At 43.8% G+C, this 18,843-nt stretch overlaps 1 protein-coding gene across 1 annotated transcript in view; it reads left to right on the top strand.

Annotated features, from left to right (window-relative positions):
• NRDE2 (NRDE-2, necessary for RNA interference, domain containing) overlaps positions 1–15,329 on the top strand; it is a 31,367-nt gene extending 16,038 nt beyond the window's left edge. Inside the window, exons 7-14 of the mRNA XM_083611771.1 lie at positions 2,200–2,333; positions 5,340–5,463; positions 6,341–6,513; positions 9,492–9,878; positions 10,435–11,333; positions 13,236–13,374; positions 13,864–13,935; positions 14,735–15,329. Of these exons, the coding sequence (XP_083467897.1) occupies positions 2,200–2,333; positions 5,340–5,463; positions 6,341–6,513; positions 9,492–9,878; positions 10,435–11,333; positions 13,236–13,374; positions 13,864–13,935; positions 14,735–14,860 (2,054 nt within the window). The 3' untranslated portion in view covers positions 14,861–15,329. The remainder of the gene's footprint in view (positions 1–2,199; positions 2,334–5,339; positions 5,464–6,340; positions 6,514–9,491; positions 9,879–10,434; positions 11,334–13,235; positions 13,375–13,863; positions 13,936–14,734) is intronic.
• The last annotated feature ends 3,514 nt before the right edge of the window (positions 15,330–18,843 follow it).

The following is an 18,843-nucleotide window of genomic DNA, read 5'->3' as shown; positions in this document are numbered from 1 at the left end:
GAAGGTGTTCCACAGGGTGGGTGCCACTACTGAGGAGGCCCTCTGCCTGGTTCCCATCTCTTGCCTTGCCCGTCTGTTTTCTCTTAAAGACCACTACTCACTTCCCCTCTTTTTGACGTGGAGACGGTGATATTCTTCAGCGACCTGCTAAAGCAAATACTGTTGTGAGAGGTACATTACGTGACAAAGAGAGAGAGAGCCTTCTCTGTGATGGCATCTCTATTGTGGGATTTCCCTCCGCACAGAGCAGAGGCAGCGAATCTTTTCCAATCCAAGGTCACATGACAGTGAGGCCAGAAGCAAAAATGGGTGGAACAATGAATGTATCTTATCTTTATGCTTCTGTATGCACTCACACAACCCTCTTGGGCTCCAACCTTCCTCCTGTTTACCTTAGAATCATAGAATTATAGAGTTGGAAGGGATCCCGAGGGTCATTCAGTCCAACCCCTCCAATGCAGGAATCTAAACACGCGGTGGTGTCCCATCCAATTTGAAACCAGACCAGACCCTGCTTAGCTTTGCAAACACGCCAGCAATTTTATTGCTGCACCACCAGGGTCTGCGGTGGTGCTAAACGCTGCAGTGTTTGCAAGCAGCGGAGCCAATTAGTTTTGACACGGCTGTAAAAAATAATGCCGCTGTGGGGAAGGATCGTCGTTGGGTTGAGGATTTCTGAATGCTCCTTCTTAACCACACTGCTAACTCCGACTAGATTTGACTTGACAGGGTCCCATTTACTTATTAAGGAAATTACACAATTGTCAGTCATTTATGGCTATATCAAATGTCTAGCCCTGTTATGAAGATCCTGTTGGATAAAGCCAGCTTCAGATGACAGTCTCTGATCAGCGCTGGCAATGTCTGCGAACCAAGATATGCTGAAGGCCTCTGCCCCCTAGCGTTCGGCTCGTTGCACTGCTTGCCACGACGGAACTCGTCAAACAATTGTGGAACCTGGTCATTTTAGATCCGTCTGTGCGCTCAGAGAGGGCCTTCAGCATCCAGACGTTCTTAAGAGTTTAGTTTATGGAGTGCAGTTACCTGTTGGCATAGCACAGTGCAGAGCCTGTGCATTGGATCCCTGGTTCAAGACACCTGTCGGAAACCCTGGATTGCTGCTGCCAGTCAAAATAGACAGTGTTGAGCTAGGTAGGCCCACGGTCTGTATAAGGCAGCTTTCTACATCCCTAAGCTTTAATTCATCCTGCCTCCTATCCAGAGATGAATAGCATTTTAGTTCAGTCCCTCCATTGCCAGTTGCTTCCTTTTCTGTTCCTCATGCGTAAGCTGAGTAGTTATCCAGCTTTTAAGGCCACAATATATTTTCATTAAAAAAAACAACAATTTAAAACCTCTTCCTCATGAAATGCATTTACGCACTCCTGCCATGTTCTTCCCTGTTTTTCATTCAGCTCCTATCCTAGTGACGCTTCCCTTGCTATTTCCTCCTTCATAAGGAGACCCCTACTGGTGCTCCCAAGTGCAGGAATGCAGGTGGCGCTGTGGTCTAAACCACTGAGCCTCTTGGGTTTGCCAATCAGAGGGTCGGCGGCTCAATTCCCCCCAATGGTGGTGAGCTTTCGTTGCTCTGTCCCAGCTCCTGCCAACCTAGCAGTTCGAAAGCACACCAGTGCAAGTAGATATATAGGTACCACTGTGGTGGGAAGGTAAACGGCATTTCTGTTCGCTCTGACTTCCGTCACAGTGTTCTGTTGCACCAGAAGCGGTTTAGTCATGCTGGCCACATGACCCGGAAAGCTGTCTGGACAAATGCTGGCTCCCTTGGCCTTAAATCAAGATGAGTGCCACACCCCATAGTCGCTTTTGACTGGACTTGAGCGTCCAGGGGCCCTTTCCCTTTCCTTGCTCCCAAGAGCAGCCAGCCAGCTGCCTCTGGGTGCCTGCACCCAGTTCGTTCGCCTACACTGAGATTTTGGTAAAATGCAGACGCGTTTAAATGATTGGTTAATCTCATTAACGGGAGGTTTACTTTTAATATGAAATTAAGAATTCAGTTGGCCCCAACCTTTTATTCCTCCAAGCGGGGAGTATAAAAGGCATAACATTTATTCTCATTTAATGCGATTGCCGTAATGCAGCCTTTTGTGTGACTCGCTGAAAATGGCAAAGGGAACGCGGACCCAAATCTCTTGGTGCCTTCTGTGTGAAATGTTGCCTCTCTTTCTTTCCTTCCAGCCATCTTCCTTCAGCAGTGCCATTTCCTCCGGCAGGCCGGGCATTCGGAGAAAGCAATATCGTTGTTCCAGGCCCTGATTGACTTCACCTTCCTGAAACCAGATAGCGTAAGGGAACTGCCAACAAGGCGGCAGGTAAGAGGAGGCAATTGTATTTTCCGTTGCCCGCTCTAACCCTGCTCTGTATCTTTTCATCTGCCCTGCTTTGTTCCCCCCATCTCCCCCCCCAAGTTGTTTCCTCTTGTTCTCCTCCTTCCCTCCTACATAAGAAAGCAAAACAGAATAGTTCAGGAATAAATCTGGGTTTCTGTAACTGTAAAAAAAACCTCTGCAGAATGCACAAACATTCATGACCTGCTTGAATCATTTTAATAATAAAAACTTAACACTTGTGTGGTGCTTCCCAATGTTCACGTGTATTGCCTCCTTGCCGTCCCTTGCAACAATCCTGTAAGGTAATCCAGTATTATCATCTCCCATGCTGCAAATGAGGATACTGAACCTGAGAGAGAACGGCTTGCCTGCAGCTACCTAGTGAGTTTGTGGCAAAAGCAAGATTCAAATGGTGAACATGCCGATTCACAGCCCAGTCTCTTTAGTCAGTATGTTACACCAGTGTTCTGGGATTGTTTTGTGCAGAGATGCTTCTTTTGGCCATGAGGACTGAAACGCAGCATGATCAAGGAAATGATAGTTTTTTTTGGGGGGGGGGTTGCCATTCTTTTGCCTTCCGACAAAAGGGGGGGAAATAGCAAAACAGCAATACTACAATGCTACAGGTCCATAGGTGTTTAGAAGCAGAGAAACAGGTTTGCAAGAAAAGAATTATTAGCTGGTTTATGGGAGATACAGTGGTACCTCGGGTTAAGTACTTAATTCGTTCTGGAGGTCCGTTCTTAACCTGAAACTGTTATTAACCCGAACCACCACTTTAGGTAATGGGGCCTCCCACTGCTGCCGTGCCGCTGAAGCACGATTTCTGTTCTTATCCTGAAGCAAAGTTCTTAACCTGAGGTACTATTTCTGGGCTAGTGGAGTCTGTAACCTGAAGTGTATGTAACCTGAGGTACCACTGCAGTTCCCAAACTACCAGGGTTTCTATCTTCAAACCCAAACCTTAGTGCTTGGTGGCAGAGGGACTCAGGAGCGGTGGCGGTTTCATTTGCGATATACCGTTGGGTGGAGCCGCCATCACGGTCTGGCCATCATACCGGTCCTGGGTGATGTATTGATACACCGTCCAGGCCTAGTCCTATCAGTGCAAAGAAGAACCCCCTGGCTGTTTCAGCTCTGACCTCTTTACCGTGACTATTTGGGTTATTCAAAGGCCACCATGACACCCATGCCTCCCAAAATAACAGCATTTTCTTTGTTTTGTGTTCCCCCCCTGTATCATGATGGGATCAATGACCTGCCTAGGAAGCTGTCAATCTTGCTGGAGATGACTACCTCTCTTTTGGCTTGCTTCTATCTCTGACTCACCCTTCAAATGTGTGAATAAGCTAGAAGTTGAAATGAGTTCAGAGGTTGTTATCCCAGGGTAGTAACTCATTGTTCAGAGATACCTATTCTCTGTGACAGCTATTAGTTGCATGTGGCTTAGTGAGTCTTCAAGTGACACAGGCAGCCCGTAGCATGTGGCCTCGCAGCTCACGAAGGGGCCGCGACTCATAATTTCAAGGATTTGGCACCGTGTCCTAATCTGCAACCCCTGAACACAGAGAAGGGAGGCTTTGCTTAGCAATAAATAGCATAATAATTGAATTCAGCTTGGAACATCTTTTGTGCATATTAGGACTGCTTTGTTATTTATAGTTTTGAATTCCAACGAGGCTAAATTTAAAATATATTGGTAGTAAGTATAGTTCCTCTCCAAGTTAGAGCAACGAACTGGAGACCGAAAAAGGAAATGTCACAGGGATGCCTGCCTTTAACTAGATCCATCTCTACCATTTCATCACTGGTTTCCCAGCTTAGGTTGAAGTTGATGTTTAGTGTGCCCATGCCACTAGGACTGAAAAACAGAAATATCGCCTTTTCTGTTTTGTGCTAAGCAAGTTTACATATAAGTCACCACCACCACTAGTTGGCTCCAGCCTTCAGTTAAACCCACTAGTATTTTCCTTTCAGCAAGAAGAAATAGTGCAGCTGTAACCCAGAGTATGCCTCAGAATGAATGGTTTCTTTCCTGTAATATAAAAAATTGTAAAACATCAGACATTAAAAATTCCCCTTTACAGGGCTGCCTTCAGATGTCTTCTAAAAGTCAGATAGTTGTTTATTTCCTTGACATCTGATGGGAGGGCATTCCACAGTGTGGGTACCACTACTGAAAAGGCCCTCTGCCTGATTCCCTGTAACTTCGCTTCTTGCAGTGAGGGAACCACTAGAAGACTCTCGGAGCTGGACCTCAGTATCCAAGCGGAACAATGGGGGTGGAGACGCTCCTTTGGGTATACTGGGCCAAGGCCATTTAGGGCTTTAAAGGTCAGCACCAACACTTTGAATTGTGCTTGGAAACGTACTGGGAGCCAATGTAGGTCTTTCAAGACCGGTGTTATATGGTCTCGGCAACCACTCCCAGTCACCAGTCGAGCTGCCGCTTTCTGGATTAGTTGTAGTTTCTGGGTCACGTAGAGCGCATTGCAGTAGTCCCAAGCGGGAGATAACCAGAGCATGCACCACTCTGGTAAGACAATCTGCGGGCAGGTAGGGTCTCAGCCTGGGTAACAGATGGAGCTGGTAGATAGCTGCCCTGGACACAGAATTGACCTGCGCCTCCATGGACAGCGGTGATTCCAAAATGGCTCTTCAAAAGCTGTGAAGTCCACGTTTTAAACTTTGTTGTAGACATGAACTTGGCAGCCCAGGTTGGATGAAAAACTAGCCTTCCAGTAGACTCATGCTCCCTTCCTGTCCCTTTTTAAAAAGTACTTACATTTAATTTTGTGATTATTTTTTTTAAAAAAAGTGGAACCATGAATTGGCAACACCGCTCTTAAGTCAGCCAGAAACTTAGAAAATTGACTTATCAGTTGAACTAGCGAAACACGTCTCTAGATTATTTTGCACATATAACTGCAGTTGTACGTGCTGTGTATCAGACTGAAGAATGTGTGTGTCTTTATCCTCAAACTTTAGGTGGAGTTCTTCGAGCCGTTTTGGGACAGTGGCGAGCCTCGGATTGGAGAAAAAGGAGCAAAAGGCTGGAAGGCCTGGATGCACCAACAAGAAAAGGGTGGTTGGGTTGCCATCAACCCACCTGGTAAGAACATAAGGAGAGCTCTGCAGGATCAGGCCAGCGGCCCATCTCGTCTAGCATCCTCTTCTTATGATGGCCAACCAGATGCTTATGGGGAGCCTGCAAGTTTGCTCCCCACTTACAGTGCTTGGAAATGGGTGTTCAGGGTCACGCTGCTTCTGACAGTATGGAGGCAGACTGTAGCTGTCATGGCTGAGAGCCACCGATAGCCATTAACGTATCTGTGCCCATTCTAAAAGCATCCAAGTTGGTGGCCATCAGCGCATCTAGGACCTAATTCTATAGTTTGTGCTTTGCGAAGAAGTGCTTTCTTATTTTCTCTTTCCTGAATCTCTCGACATTTCTGCTTCATTGGAGGTCCCTAGGCTCTAATATTGTGAGAGGAGCAAGCAGGAGCTCACTTTATGCTCCCGGCTGTTTCTTTGTAGCTGCCTCCTCACATAGCCCCCTGAAGTATGTGCAATTCACATAATCAGATACTCTTTCTCTCCATACTTCTGTGTCCTCCCACCCCACAATGTCTCTGTAATTTTCTGGTGTCTGTTATAGATGGGGATCTCTGCCATACCATATATTTGTTAAGCATCATATACATAGATGGTGCTGTTTTAAATTGTAATAAAAGAATGAATTTGTAAGCCTTTGTGGCACCACAAGACTCCTTGTTGTCTTTGCTGCAACATGGTAACGTGGCTACCGCCATCCTGCAAAATTGCCACGCCGGCCTAAAGAAATTGGCAGAAATTCAGCAAGGCTACTTGAATTTTATGAACTTTTTTGTGCGGATTGCTGCCCTTTAGCAGCTTGCAAGCCTGGAGTCGATGAGAGTGAACAGGCCAGATTTTGAAAACCTGCTGGTGTGTTTTTGGCTTCTCGACAGATGAAGATGAGGAAGACGCGGAGGAGGAGGAAGAAATAAAGGATAGATCTCTACCCAAGTGGCAAAACTGGCTTCACGTTGAACGTTCGCGTGAAGGAAGGCACTGGCTGCCTTGGCGTCCGGACAAAACCAAGAAGGAGACAGTAGATGATTGTGAAGATCCAGAGAGACAGGTGGGTGTCATAGGGCTGTTGTTCCACCCCCTTGATCATTGTTGTTGGCTTGTTCTGTTCTGTTGTGCTCATGCTTTTTTTGGAGGCTTCCCACAGGCATTTGGTTGGCCACTGTTGGAACAGGAAAATAGACTAGATAGGCTCTTCTTATGCTTTTATGACATGATAGAAGTTTGTAAAATTAAGCATAACGTGGAGAGAAAGTGGTCCTGTGCCCCTCTGGATGTGCTGGGTTGCAACTCTTTTTTTTATTTTTATAAAATATTTATTGAGATTTTACAAAAAACAAAAATTTACAAAGTAACAAGAAAACATATAAAAAGAGAAAAGTGGAAAAAAAACATACAAAAATACATAAAATAGAAAAAATAAAAAATAAAAATAAAAATACAAAATGCAAAAAACAAATAAGTAAGAAAGGATTAAAAACAAATCCATTTTTTGTATCTTTAAACTCATTAGCTTGTTTCCTTGACCTCCTCACACCTCCCCTTTTTGTATTCCCATTTACATAATCAAATCAACAAATCCTTACCCTCTTACCCATCTTAACATATTATAACTCTATATTTTCATCTATTATCAATCCATTTTTGCATATTCTTATTAACTTTGTTGCTAATACCAATTATTTTCAATCCAACATCATTTTAACATTCATTAATTTTACAGTGTTTCTGCAAATAGTCTTTAAATTTCTTCCAATCTTCTTCCACCAACTCTTCTCCCATGTCTCGGATTCTGCCAGTCATTTCCGCCAATTCCATATAGTCCATCACCTTCATCTGCCACTCTTCCAGGGTGGGTAAATCTTGTGTCTTCCAATACTTTGCAATAAGTATTCTTGCTGCTGTTGTTGCATACATGAAGAAAGTTCTATCCTTCTTTGGCACCAATTGGCCGACTATGCCCAAAAGAAAGGCCTCTGGTTTCTTCAGAAAGGTATATTTAAATACCTTTTTCATTTCATTATAGATCATTTACCAGAAAGCCTTAATCTTTGGGCACGTCCACCAAAGGTGAAAAAATGTACCTTCATTTTCTTTACATTTCCAACATTTGTTATCAGGCAAATGATATATTTTTGCAAGCTTGACTGGTGTCATGTACCACCTGTATATCATTTTCATAATATTCTCTCTTAAGGCATTACATGCCGTAAATTTCATACCGGTGGTCCACAACTGTTCCCAGTCAGCAAACATAATGTTATGTCCAACATCTTGTGCCCATTTAATCATAGCAGATTTAACCGTTTCATCCTGCGTATTCCATTTTAACAGCAAGTTATACATTCTTGAAAGTATCTTAGTTTTGGGATCTAACAGTTCTGTTTCCAATTTTGATTTTTCCACCTGGAAGCCAATTTTTTTGTCCAAATTATAGGCCTCTCTTATTTGATAATAATGAAGCCAGTCTCGCACTTTATCTTTTAATTTCTCAAAACTCTGCAATTTCAATTTGTCTCCTTCTTGTTCCAATATTTCCCAATATTTCGGCCATTTGGCCTCCATACTGAGCTTTTTCTGAGCCTTTGCTTCCATTGGTGACAACCACCTTGGGGTTTTATTTTCAAGTAAGTCTTTATATCTTATCCAGACATTAAACAATGCTTTCCTGACAATATGGTTTTTAAATGCTTTATGTGCTTTAACCTTGTCGTACCACAAATATGCATGCCACCCAAAAACATTATTAAAACCTTCTAAGTCCAAAATGTCTGTGTTCTCAAGAAGCAGCCAGTCTTTCAACCAGCAGAATGCTGCTGATTCATAGTAAAGTTTAAAGTCTGGCAGGGCAAATCCGCCTCTTTCCTTTGCGTCAGTTACTATTTTATATTTTATTCTGGGCTTCTTGCCCTGCCAGACAAATCTAGAAATATCTCTCTGCCACTTCTTGAAACAGTCCATCTTGTCCAAAATTTGCAATGATTGAAATAAAAATAACATTTTTGGCAATACATTCATCTTTATAGCTGCAATTCGACCCAACAAGGAAAGCTTCAAATTTGACCATATTTCTAAGTCTTTTTTCACTTCTGTCCAGCATTTCTCATAGTTATTTTTAAATAAGTTTAAGTTCTTAGCAGTCATATTAACCCCCAAATATTTTACTTTCTTAACTAATGTTAAACCAGTCTCCTTCTGAAACCTCTCTTTCTCAATCGGTGTTAAGTTTTTCTCAAGAACTTTAGTTTTTGACTTGTTCAGCTTAAATCCTGCCACATGACCAAATTCTTGAATCAGTTCTAATACTCTTTTCGTACTAGGTTCTGGCTCCTGTAACGTCAAAACTAGGTCATCTGCAAAAGCTTTCAATTTGTATTGTTTGGCTCCGACCTGAATACCTTTAATCAAGAGGTCCCTTCTAATCATATTTAACAAAACCTCCAGGACCGAAATAAAAAGCAATGGGGAAATTGGACAACCTTGTCGTGTCCCTTTCTCTATCTTAAATTCCTCTGTCATCACATTATTAACTATTAGCTTAGCCTTTTGTTCTGAGTAAATTGCACTTATACCATTTTCAAACCCTTGACCAACCCCCATCCCCTGAAGATTTTTCTTCATAAAATTCCAAGAAATATTGTCAAAGGCTTTCTCCTGGGTTGCAACTCCTTCCATCCTCTTGACCATTGGTCTTGCTCACTGGGACTGATGGGAGTTGGAATCCAGCAACTTCTTGAAGGCCAGTGGTCCTTCCTTCCTGGCATATTGCTTTCCTTCTTAGCCCTGCCTCTACTTCTACATCCTTCTCCTGTTCTTTTCCCCGTTTTCAAATTTTAGATTGTAAGCTCCTTGGGACAGGGACCTGGCTTCTTCCACTCTGTAAAGCACCAAGTAACGTAGGCTTGTTTTACGCTTGCATTTTTCTTGCCCTCTCAATTCCACTTCTTGAATGGTTTCTAGGATTATTCCGTTTTCTTTCTAAAATTCCTTCCCTTCGTACCTAACTGCATTTTTATGTGTGCTTGACAGGTCCTGTTTGATGACCTTGGTCCATCGCTAATACAAATTTCCAGCCCAGATCTTCAGTTTCAGCTTCTCTGCTCGTTTCTGCAATTCTTAGGCGTGCCATGTGAGTGCAGCCTCCTTCCTTCCTTCCTCTACACAGCGATGGATGAGAACAACATCTTTGAGGATCGGCAGCATGGCCAAGGACCCCTGACTTCTTTTGACCTGTCACTTCCCGGAGTCAGTAGAATTGGCCAGATGGACTCGATGCTCCAAGGAGTTAGACATATTGGCCACCCCAGAGAAGGGGAGGAGTTCATACAGAATTTCTTCCATATGATTCTGCCTCTGCTTTCAGGAAAAGAAAAATCTAATCTATCCAACTTTTGGCTTCAGTATGAAGTCTCTAAGGTAAGTTGTGATTTTATTTTTAAATTCTTCCACTGTCTTGTACGAACAGCAAATGTACAAATATTAGCAAGGCTCTCCCTTGGCTGAAGCTTAGCCAGTCTTGAGTCCGGTGAGTGCCTGATTCAGTGACCATCCGGGAGCTGTCTTGGGTTCTGTGATGGAACAAGGCAAGATATACTTGTAAAGTAATTAATCATCTCTGTAACAAACACCAGACACTCTGGCGTGGGTTGCCCTGGCTAGCTGAGAATCCCCATGAAATTCTAGGATCTAGGGACTAATAGAAAAATACATTTGGGTAAAATTATCCCTAAAGCATTCCAAAAGCACGAAGCCATTGTGTAGGTTAACCCTTCCTTTCCTGCCCCCACCCCCGCCCCATAATTTTGTTTTCCTGCTCCAGTTCCACCCCCCCCCCCCAGGAGCCTCTACTTGCCAAATGGGGTAAAAGTCCCTAGGCCAGCTATGTGGAACTGCTTACAAATAAGCAAAACAATGAACCTGGTTATGTTTTTTCTTGGCTGCCTCATCATTATTATTATTGATTAACATGCAGGTTATTCAGTGTTTGGAAACAGGCAACAAAAAGAAACTGAAATGGCAAGGGAAGAGAAGTAAGAAATTAGCCAAGAACCTTCTTAAGACCCATGAGAACAGAAACGATGTCTCCCTTTGGCGACTCTACGCCTACCTGGAGTGGTTGCTTGGCAACGTAGAAGATGCTAGGAAAGTTTTTGATATGTCTCTGAGCACGGTGGGAACGGCTGGGATCCAGAACCCCCAGCTTTGTAATCTGGGCCTGCTTTATGCCGAACTGGAAGCAGAGTTGCTGGGGAGCCAGGAGGGAACGCTCGAGTCTCGCGCCGTTCACATATTGACTAGGCTGGCTGAGCAAGGACCTTACACGCCATACAGTGGACAGACATTATCCGTGAACATTTTGAGAGCTCGGAAAACATACGAGCATCTTCTCCAGGATTACTTGAGCGAGAGAGCCACCTCTAAACAAGAACAGATCTGTGGCTCCGACCACCTCGTTGGCTTGGTTGGTTGTTACAGCCTTTTCCAGTATTTGACTCTTGGGATTGATTCTGCAGTGTCGATATACAGGCAGGTTTTTGAGAAGCTGGAAGGTGAAAGCTCTGGCGGTCAGAACTGCACTCCCAGCCTTGAAGCTGTCGCACTGATGCATGTGCATTTGCTCAGATACCACATGAGAACGAGCGTCTATCCTTTGGCTCCTCTCCGCGAAGCACTGCTGGAGGCTTTGAAGAGGTATCCTAGCAACCAGCCTCTCTGGAGGGCATATATCCAGATCCAACGCAAGTCGCACAACGCTAGCAAAGCGCGGCGGTTTTTTGACAGCATTGCAAGGGCTGAGAAGTCGCTGGAGCCGTGGCTGTTTGCAATCAAAGCTGAACAGATGAGGAAAAAGCTTGTGGAAAGTGTCCAAAGGTAACACTGCAGCTTACAGATGATGCATTTCTCTGTCTCTCTTGCTTATTAACTGGCAGAGGCCTGTTCCCCTTTGCAAAAGTTAATTTCATTTCTACATGACATTTGTATCCTGCCCCTCCTCCAAGGAGCTCTGGCCAGTCTTTTAAATCTCCAGAACAGCCCTCTGAGATTTGATTTGCCCAGGGATACAAGGTGATCTTCATGGCCAAGTGGAGATTCAAGCACAAATTTTCCACATCAAACATAGGCTGTTGCCTTATATTGAGTCAGACCACTAACTGGTAGCAACTTTCCAGGGTTCTGGGCAAGAGAAATTCCCAGCTCTTCTTGGAGCTGCTGGGTTTTGAACCTGGGAATGAGCTATGCCCTTCCCCAGTGCTTAAAGCATTGCTATACTGCATTGTTGATTTCTGCAGGGTTACATCCACTTACATTTCTTCTGTTGTCACAAACATGTCCTCCGACAGCCTTCCCCAGCCCTCCAGATTATTTATTTTGCATTCCTCTACATCACCTTTTCCAAAAAAGAAAACAACAACCCTCACTTCCCAACAGGTTCCACCAGAACAAAACATATTCATAGGAATTACAGAAAGCAGATAAAAATGCAATTAAATTTCAGTTTCATACTGGCAGTCGGTATAAAACATAGAAGGACTAAAGGCTGGGAAAAGTGAAATTAAACTAAACATGACCTCAGGAAGGTTGGGAGCGCAAGTAAGTCTTCACCACGTAGTAGAAATCAGCTATCCGCATATCCATGGGAAGGGAGTTTCATGACGGGGTGCCACCACAAAGAATGGCTCGCTGTGCAGTACCACACAACCAAGGTTGTCGGACTATAGTTCTTGTTATTCCTGACCATTGGTCAACCTGGATGGAGCTAATGGAAGTTGGGAGGCCAGAATAATCTGGTGAGCCTGAGGCTGGGGAGGGCTGCTCTACGGTATAACAATAATTTAAGAGAGCACTATGTCGGGGTGTGAGCTTGGACTGGAAACTTGTTGGCTAACCTTGGGCCAGTTACCTCCTCAGCCTAACCGAACGTACAGGGATGCTGAGAGGACAAGATGCAGAGGAGGAGGATGCTCTGTATGCTGCTGTGAGCTTGCTGGAGGATTAAAAAAGAAGCAGCATAGGATTGCATGCAAACATTAACATGTCTGGTCATGCCCCATGATTTTCCTACCCTCTTCTCCCCGGTGCAGCTCCTTACACACAAGGCCTAGGAGTTGTAGTGTGAAGGGAGATTTCTAAAACTCAGGGAGCCAGTGTGGTGTAGTGGTTAAGAGCAGTGGACTCGTAATCTGGTGAACTGGGTTTGATTCCCTGCTCCTCCACATGCAGCTGCTGGGTGACCTTGGGCTAGTCACACTTCTCTCTGAAGTCTCTCAGCCTCACTCACCTCACAGAGTGTTTGTTGTGGGGGAGGAAGGAAAAGGAGATTGTTAGCCGCTTTGAGACTCCTTAGGGTAGTGACAAAGCAGGATATCAAATCCAAACTACTACTACTACTACTACTACTACTACTCTTCTTCTTCTTCTTCTTCTTCTTCTTCTTCTTCTTCTTCTTCTTCTTCTTCTTCTTCTTCTTCCTCCTCCTCCTCCTCCTCCTCCTCCTCCTCCTCCTCTTCCTCCTCCACTCATACATTTGGATGCAACCAAGGGGCCACTGCTCGGTTTGCATGCCGAGGATCCAGAGGTCATTCCTGGACATCTCCACCTCCACCAGGTGACAGGAAAGACCCAGAACCACATGTAGGTCTTAGGGGCAAAAAGGTTGCCTATCTCTGCTCTCGAAATCTCCAGTGTAAGTTTGTATTGGAAAGAAGAACCATGTTCATTCCTGGACCTGACCACTGAAAACACTATTCATTCTCTTGTTTTTCTTTGTTTCAGAGTAGCCACTGGCGATGTGTACGCAACCATCCCCGAAACCGGGATAACCAATCGAATCAAAGCTTTATTTGAACATGCCATTGAGACTGAAAACGGTGCTCATTGTCCATTGCTTTGGAGGCTATATATAAACTTTATGGTGAGAGACTGCAGCTCCCTCTCCCCCCCCCCCGCTTAATTTTATTAAGTGATTCTTGGATGCTGTTGTGTAGATTAGAAGCTATAGTAAAATTAACATTTAAAAATGCACCGTAGGGATGTTAATGCAAATCTTAACATAGATTATTAGAAAACCTTTTTGTGTAAAAAGCATATGGCTCAGATCCCATGTTGATCCTCTCTTCACGTAAGGAGGAGGGCAGTAATTTTTGACAGCTCCCCCTCCTGACCATTCCCAGTTGAGTTAGGATATAGACAGCCTAAATATGCATAGATGTTGTATCACATCATATAATATTAATATACAGTTCTTTAGAGTTAGATTTCTCCCCTGAGAAATTCTCAGTCTGGATATTTAATGGTTCTTTCTTCAATTCTAAATGAAAATAACATTATGTACATAGAGTTCTGCATTTTTTAATAAAAAAATGTATGTTTGAAATGCAAAACTTTGTCTTATTCTTTTCAGGTTTCTTTAGGAGATAAAGGAAAAAGTAAAGGAATGTTTTATAGAGCGCTTCAAAACTGCCCCTGGACAAAAGTAGGTTTATTTTAAATAAATAAATAAATAAATAAATGGATATATAGTTCAAGAATACAGTGACAACGCAGTAGAACATGTGTCTCTGGTAGGGTCAGACCAGATTCCTGATTATTTGCATAGCTGGTAAAATGGAACTATTGTTTATAATTGACAGTAGGTTGCAACAAGTTCTGCAACAGTATGGTTGTTGTTTTTTTAAAAAAGAAACTGCCTAGAAAGCAGGGAAACTGAAGACGAAATCTATGAAATATGTAGTCAAAGGAATAGAGACTTAAAAGGTTACATGACCGGTATCTAATATACTGTGAATTATTCCTGATTCTTGACAAGTTTGGTTTTAACTGGACTTGGTGGGGATTTTTTCAAGCATTTCTTCGTGACCTATAGCACAGATAGCAAATCCTTACGTTTAATTTTTTTCGATGGAAAACTTGGGGCATACAGAATTGGAATTCTTTTTTATTTAGTTTTTTATAGACTCAAGAGGGTCAGAGTGTGCAGACTTGGAGGGTGGGAGCACTGGAAGGCATAGTGTAGTTTGGAGCAAGGACGTGAGATCTGCGGCACCGTGGAAGGGAGCTGTACTCACCTATCCTAAACAGCTTAGTTGCCTTGATTGTTTTTTATTTCATTAGAGCTGGGTTTGTCTTTGTCTTTTTCTTCTCTGCATTTCTTCATGACCACCCCCTCTTTGGCCATGAATTTGCTCTCCTGTCAAACTGATTCCTGGCCCGACTTGTTCTCTTCCACAAGCATGGCAGATTGATTATTTTCAATGTAATACTTGTATTCGTAGGTGCTGTATATGGATGCTATAAGCTATTTTCCAGATGAGCTGCAAGAGATCCTTGATCTAATGACCGAGAAAGAGCTGAGAGTGCGGGTACCGATTGAAGAGCTGGAGCTACTCCTGGAAGACTAGAGAATGATGTGAAGACAGCAAGTGGGCCTTGGCTTGAGCCTTCAGTCTCTACCCCTGGGGAGAAAATAATTCTACACTTCCTTTAACAGATGAGAAACAATTATTTCCCTTACGTATTTTTCAGCACACCTATCTTGTGGTTGGCTTTCGCCGTGCTGTTAAGTGCTCTTGTGCAGTGAAGTGCCAAGATGCGTGACTCGATCTGTTGCTGTCATCGGACAACGTCACATGCATTTGTGTGTCTATGCAATAGCCAAAGGACAAGCCATTCTCTCTCAGCTGATTGATGCACTAACACATGATCAGAATAGTTTTATAGGTTGTACGGAACACGAAAATGTGCACTTGCGTGACGACTCACGTGATGTTTTAGGCAGCGAAGCCTCGTGTAACCAAATTTTTATTGGTTTGTAAATGGCAGAGGATGTAAATATGCTTGTAAAGGCACATAAAATATTTTTGAACTGGATTGTCTTTATCTCTATATATCTCCCTTCCTCCAAAAAGGTGGAAACACTTAAGCTCTGCTTTTAGTGAATCTTTCTTTGTTGCATCTGTGGAATTCAACTTGGTCGCACAGCTGCCAACTCACATGCCACACTCAACAGTAATTTTGAACCCTCCCAGGATATGCATTTTATGAAATTGTTTCCTATTCAGTTTGGAAGTTTGGGCTACCCACTACTGAAATCAGGTGGAATGTTAAGAGTTGCTAATGAGGATGCAGATAAGATTCTGAGAAAGTAAATGCTAAGCCAGGCTGCGGAAAAATGCTGCATATCCAAGCACTGTCGGTTGTAAAAGAAGTGAGCTGTGTCCTCTCTAGGGCACACTCCTGTGATGCCGCGAGGACATCCTAGATCCAGAGGAGTTTGTGGATCTGCCCCTCTGATTAGGGAAGATTTCTCCTGGGGCAGCCCCTTCCCAGCTGACATTACTGCTCCTCTGGCCATTAGCACTTCTGTGATGAAGAGGCCAAAAGGGTGACAGGGACGGCTTTGGATTCAGCAGATGCTCTCCCATCTTGAGGGAACGAGGAAGTACACCAGCCATGAAACTGGCATATTCTTTCCTCCACCCTCCCCATCTTGCCTTGGTTGTCACCAGACAGGCAGGTCTTGGCATCTGTTGGTTGGAAGGCATCAGAGTCCTCCTCGTTGCTCTGTCTGGCTTTTAAAAATACCCCGGATAGAGATGACTTGGCTGCTGAACCCTTGATTACTTCAAGATTAGATTATTGCAATGCACTCTAGGTGGAGCTGCCCTTGAAGGCAACTCAGAAACTTCAGTTGGGTCCAAAATGCAGCAGTCCCAGATACTGGCCTGCGTTCAGTTTATAAATCCCATTTTAAAACAGCTGCACTGGTTGCCAGTTTGTTTTGGGGCCCAATTCAAGGTGCTCACGTTGGTTTTTTAAGCCCTAAATAACCCAGGCCCCAAATATCTGAAAGACTGCCTCCTCCCGCACAGACCTCCTCAGGTGCAAAGGAGGTCTTCCTGGTAGTTCCTCCATCCTCAGAGTTTTGAGGGAGGCAGCCTCAGTAGTGGCCCCTAAACTCTGGAATCACTTCCCCACAGAGGTGCATCTTGCACCATTGTGATACAGCTTTCAGAGAATACTGAAGACTCACCTCTTTACCCTGGCTTTTGACACTTGACAAGTACGATTTCAGGGCTCCATATTTTTATGGTTATAAATTGTTTTTAATACTGTGTTTTAATGCTGCAACCCACCTTGGAACCTTATAAAGGGCAGGCAATAAATGAGTAAATAATAACAAAAGCACAGTAAGCACTCTGGGATTGAAAGCAAGGAGCGAACAGCAGCTTACTTTATGTTTGCACTGGGACTTCTATCGCTATTACTGGATGTGTTTTAACAAGAGAGGGACGTGAAGCCTCTGCTTATATGATTGGAAACCTAGGTAACAATTACAGGGATGCCTCTGAATATCACAATACACCCCCTTTGGGCAAAACAGCTAGTGTTTCCTATAGGAAGCAGAGAGGGCAGTTGCTTTCATGCTGCTAGAATCCGAATGGAAGCAGCAGAGAGCACAACTCACAGATATGAAAGCTTTTAATTAATTATCCTTTATTCCATAAGCAATGCCTTGCGACACTTGCTGCAAGGTGCAATTAACTAAATAAAGCTTTGGACTGTCCTGAAATCTAATATAGGCTGTCAACAACTAGGCTGCTCAAGTATTCAGCAGGGGTGTTATGAGCTCTGGCCACAAATCATGCCATTAACCGGATCTCAGAGGAGCCAAAATAGTATTCTCAGACAGAGGTATGTTCTCTTCAGCAGAGGTAATTCAGTGGTGGGCAGAGGATTTTGTTTCACCACTGCCTTTCTCCAAAGGGAGTGTTGCGCAAAGCAGCCTCTTAAGAGTAGTTGGAAAAGTTTTACTTACTTTTCCGAAACCCTTCTTCAGATAACAAGGTGGGGACAAAAAAGGTATTTGTATAATTGAATTCCGGGCCTGTGCTGGTAGCCACATTTATTTGCAAATAAATCCCACCATAATCAATGGGACAAACCATCAAATCTAAGATCAAGCTCACAGTTACATCAGGCATCTAAATGTTTTTGGCTTTATGGGTTGGGGGCATCTGCCTATGTCAAAAACATAAAACCTATTAAATTTGTCCTGGCTGCAAGCCAGAGAAATCTGGCCATTAGTTCTTTGGAGCTGCACAGGACCTAGATAAGTGAAGACTCTTGGCATTACTTTAAAAAGCCAAGATTCTTTGGGGAAAGCCAAGGCATTTAACCCATTTTCCAAACTGACTTAAACTCTTCTGTGAAGCAGGATAAAGTGCCTTTCTCTTAGAAAGTCCTCCTACCCACTTGCCTGGTTAAAGCTTCTGCTGGCAGAAACCTTAACCCATATTTGCTGTTAATCAGCATTTGGATACAGGTTCCAAATACTGCTGAACGGTGAAATCTGGTTCACATCTACCATGGCCAAGATCAGTACCTTAACCACAGCTGACGTAACCAGGAGCATGCAACTGCAGTTAAGATCTTGGGAATATTTATGGGTGAAACCCAGTGGTGTCCCTGTTAGAATTCCTGTTCCATGATTGCAGTCATGGGATTGTTGTCTTTCACATGATGGTATATGTTTTGACTCCACAGAGTGGGAAGTGACGGAGACAGGATGTTTGTGCTACTGTGTTCCGTGAAGTGGGGCTATTGTCCTTTGTTCATTCTCTTTGCTGTCTGATGCTAGAGAGAGAGGGAGCCAATCAGACAGCATAGAGAATGAACAAAGGACAATAGTTCTGTGTTCACGGAACACAGTAACACAAACATCCTGTCTCTGTCACTTCCCACTCTGTGGAGTGAAAACATATACCATCATGTGAAAGACAACAATCCCATGACTGAAATCACGGAGCAGGAATTCTAACAGTCCCACCAGCAGAACTACTTCCCTTCCCTCTGCCCCACTTTGATCCAGAGGATTGGAGGATCCTCTAGAGCAGAATGGCAGGGGGAGGGGGAATTGCAAGGAAGAGGAGAGGAAGGAGATGTTGCATTCATAAGAAGTCCACTCACACAACACTGGATGTCCCCCTAAGTGTTCTCATCATAGCCACAGAATGACATGTACAAAGAACAGTGGTTGCTCTGGCAACAGAGCAAACAAGCTTAATTAATCCACACCGTCTTCAAAACTGAATAAACAGTACATGGATGGATGGAGAAATCTGATGCTCAGGAGTGTCCCGAGTATTTGTAAGCACAGCTCACCTACAACTAGTGACGAAGAGAGGAGATGGCCTTGTCAGTGAAATACAATCTGCAGGCGGCCACCTGCTCATGGCAGCTCCTTTGTGATTATACTCCTCTAGCAACATCTATTTCTAGCGCTTAGCGTTGTCACAGCCTGTCTTGTTCAGCTTGAGATAATACGAGAGCAATTTGCTTTCGACGTGGTTTAAATTGTTCACCGGAGCCATGAGAAACCCCC

The sequence above is a fragment of the Podarcis filfolensis genome (assembly GCF_964270895.1).
Source record: "Podarcis filfolensis genome assembly, chromosome: 1".
Taxonomy (NCBI): Eukaryota; Metazoa; Chordata; class Lepidosauria; order Squamata; family Lacertidae; genus Podarcis; species Podarcis filfolensis.
Note: the sequence above shows the minus strand (reverse complement) of the source record. Positions and strands in the feature narration are given on the sequence as shown.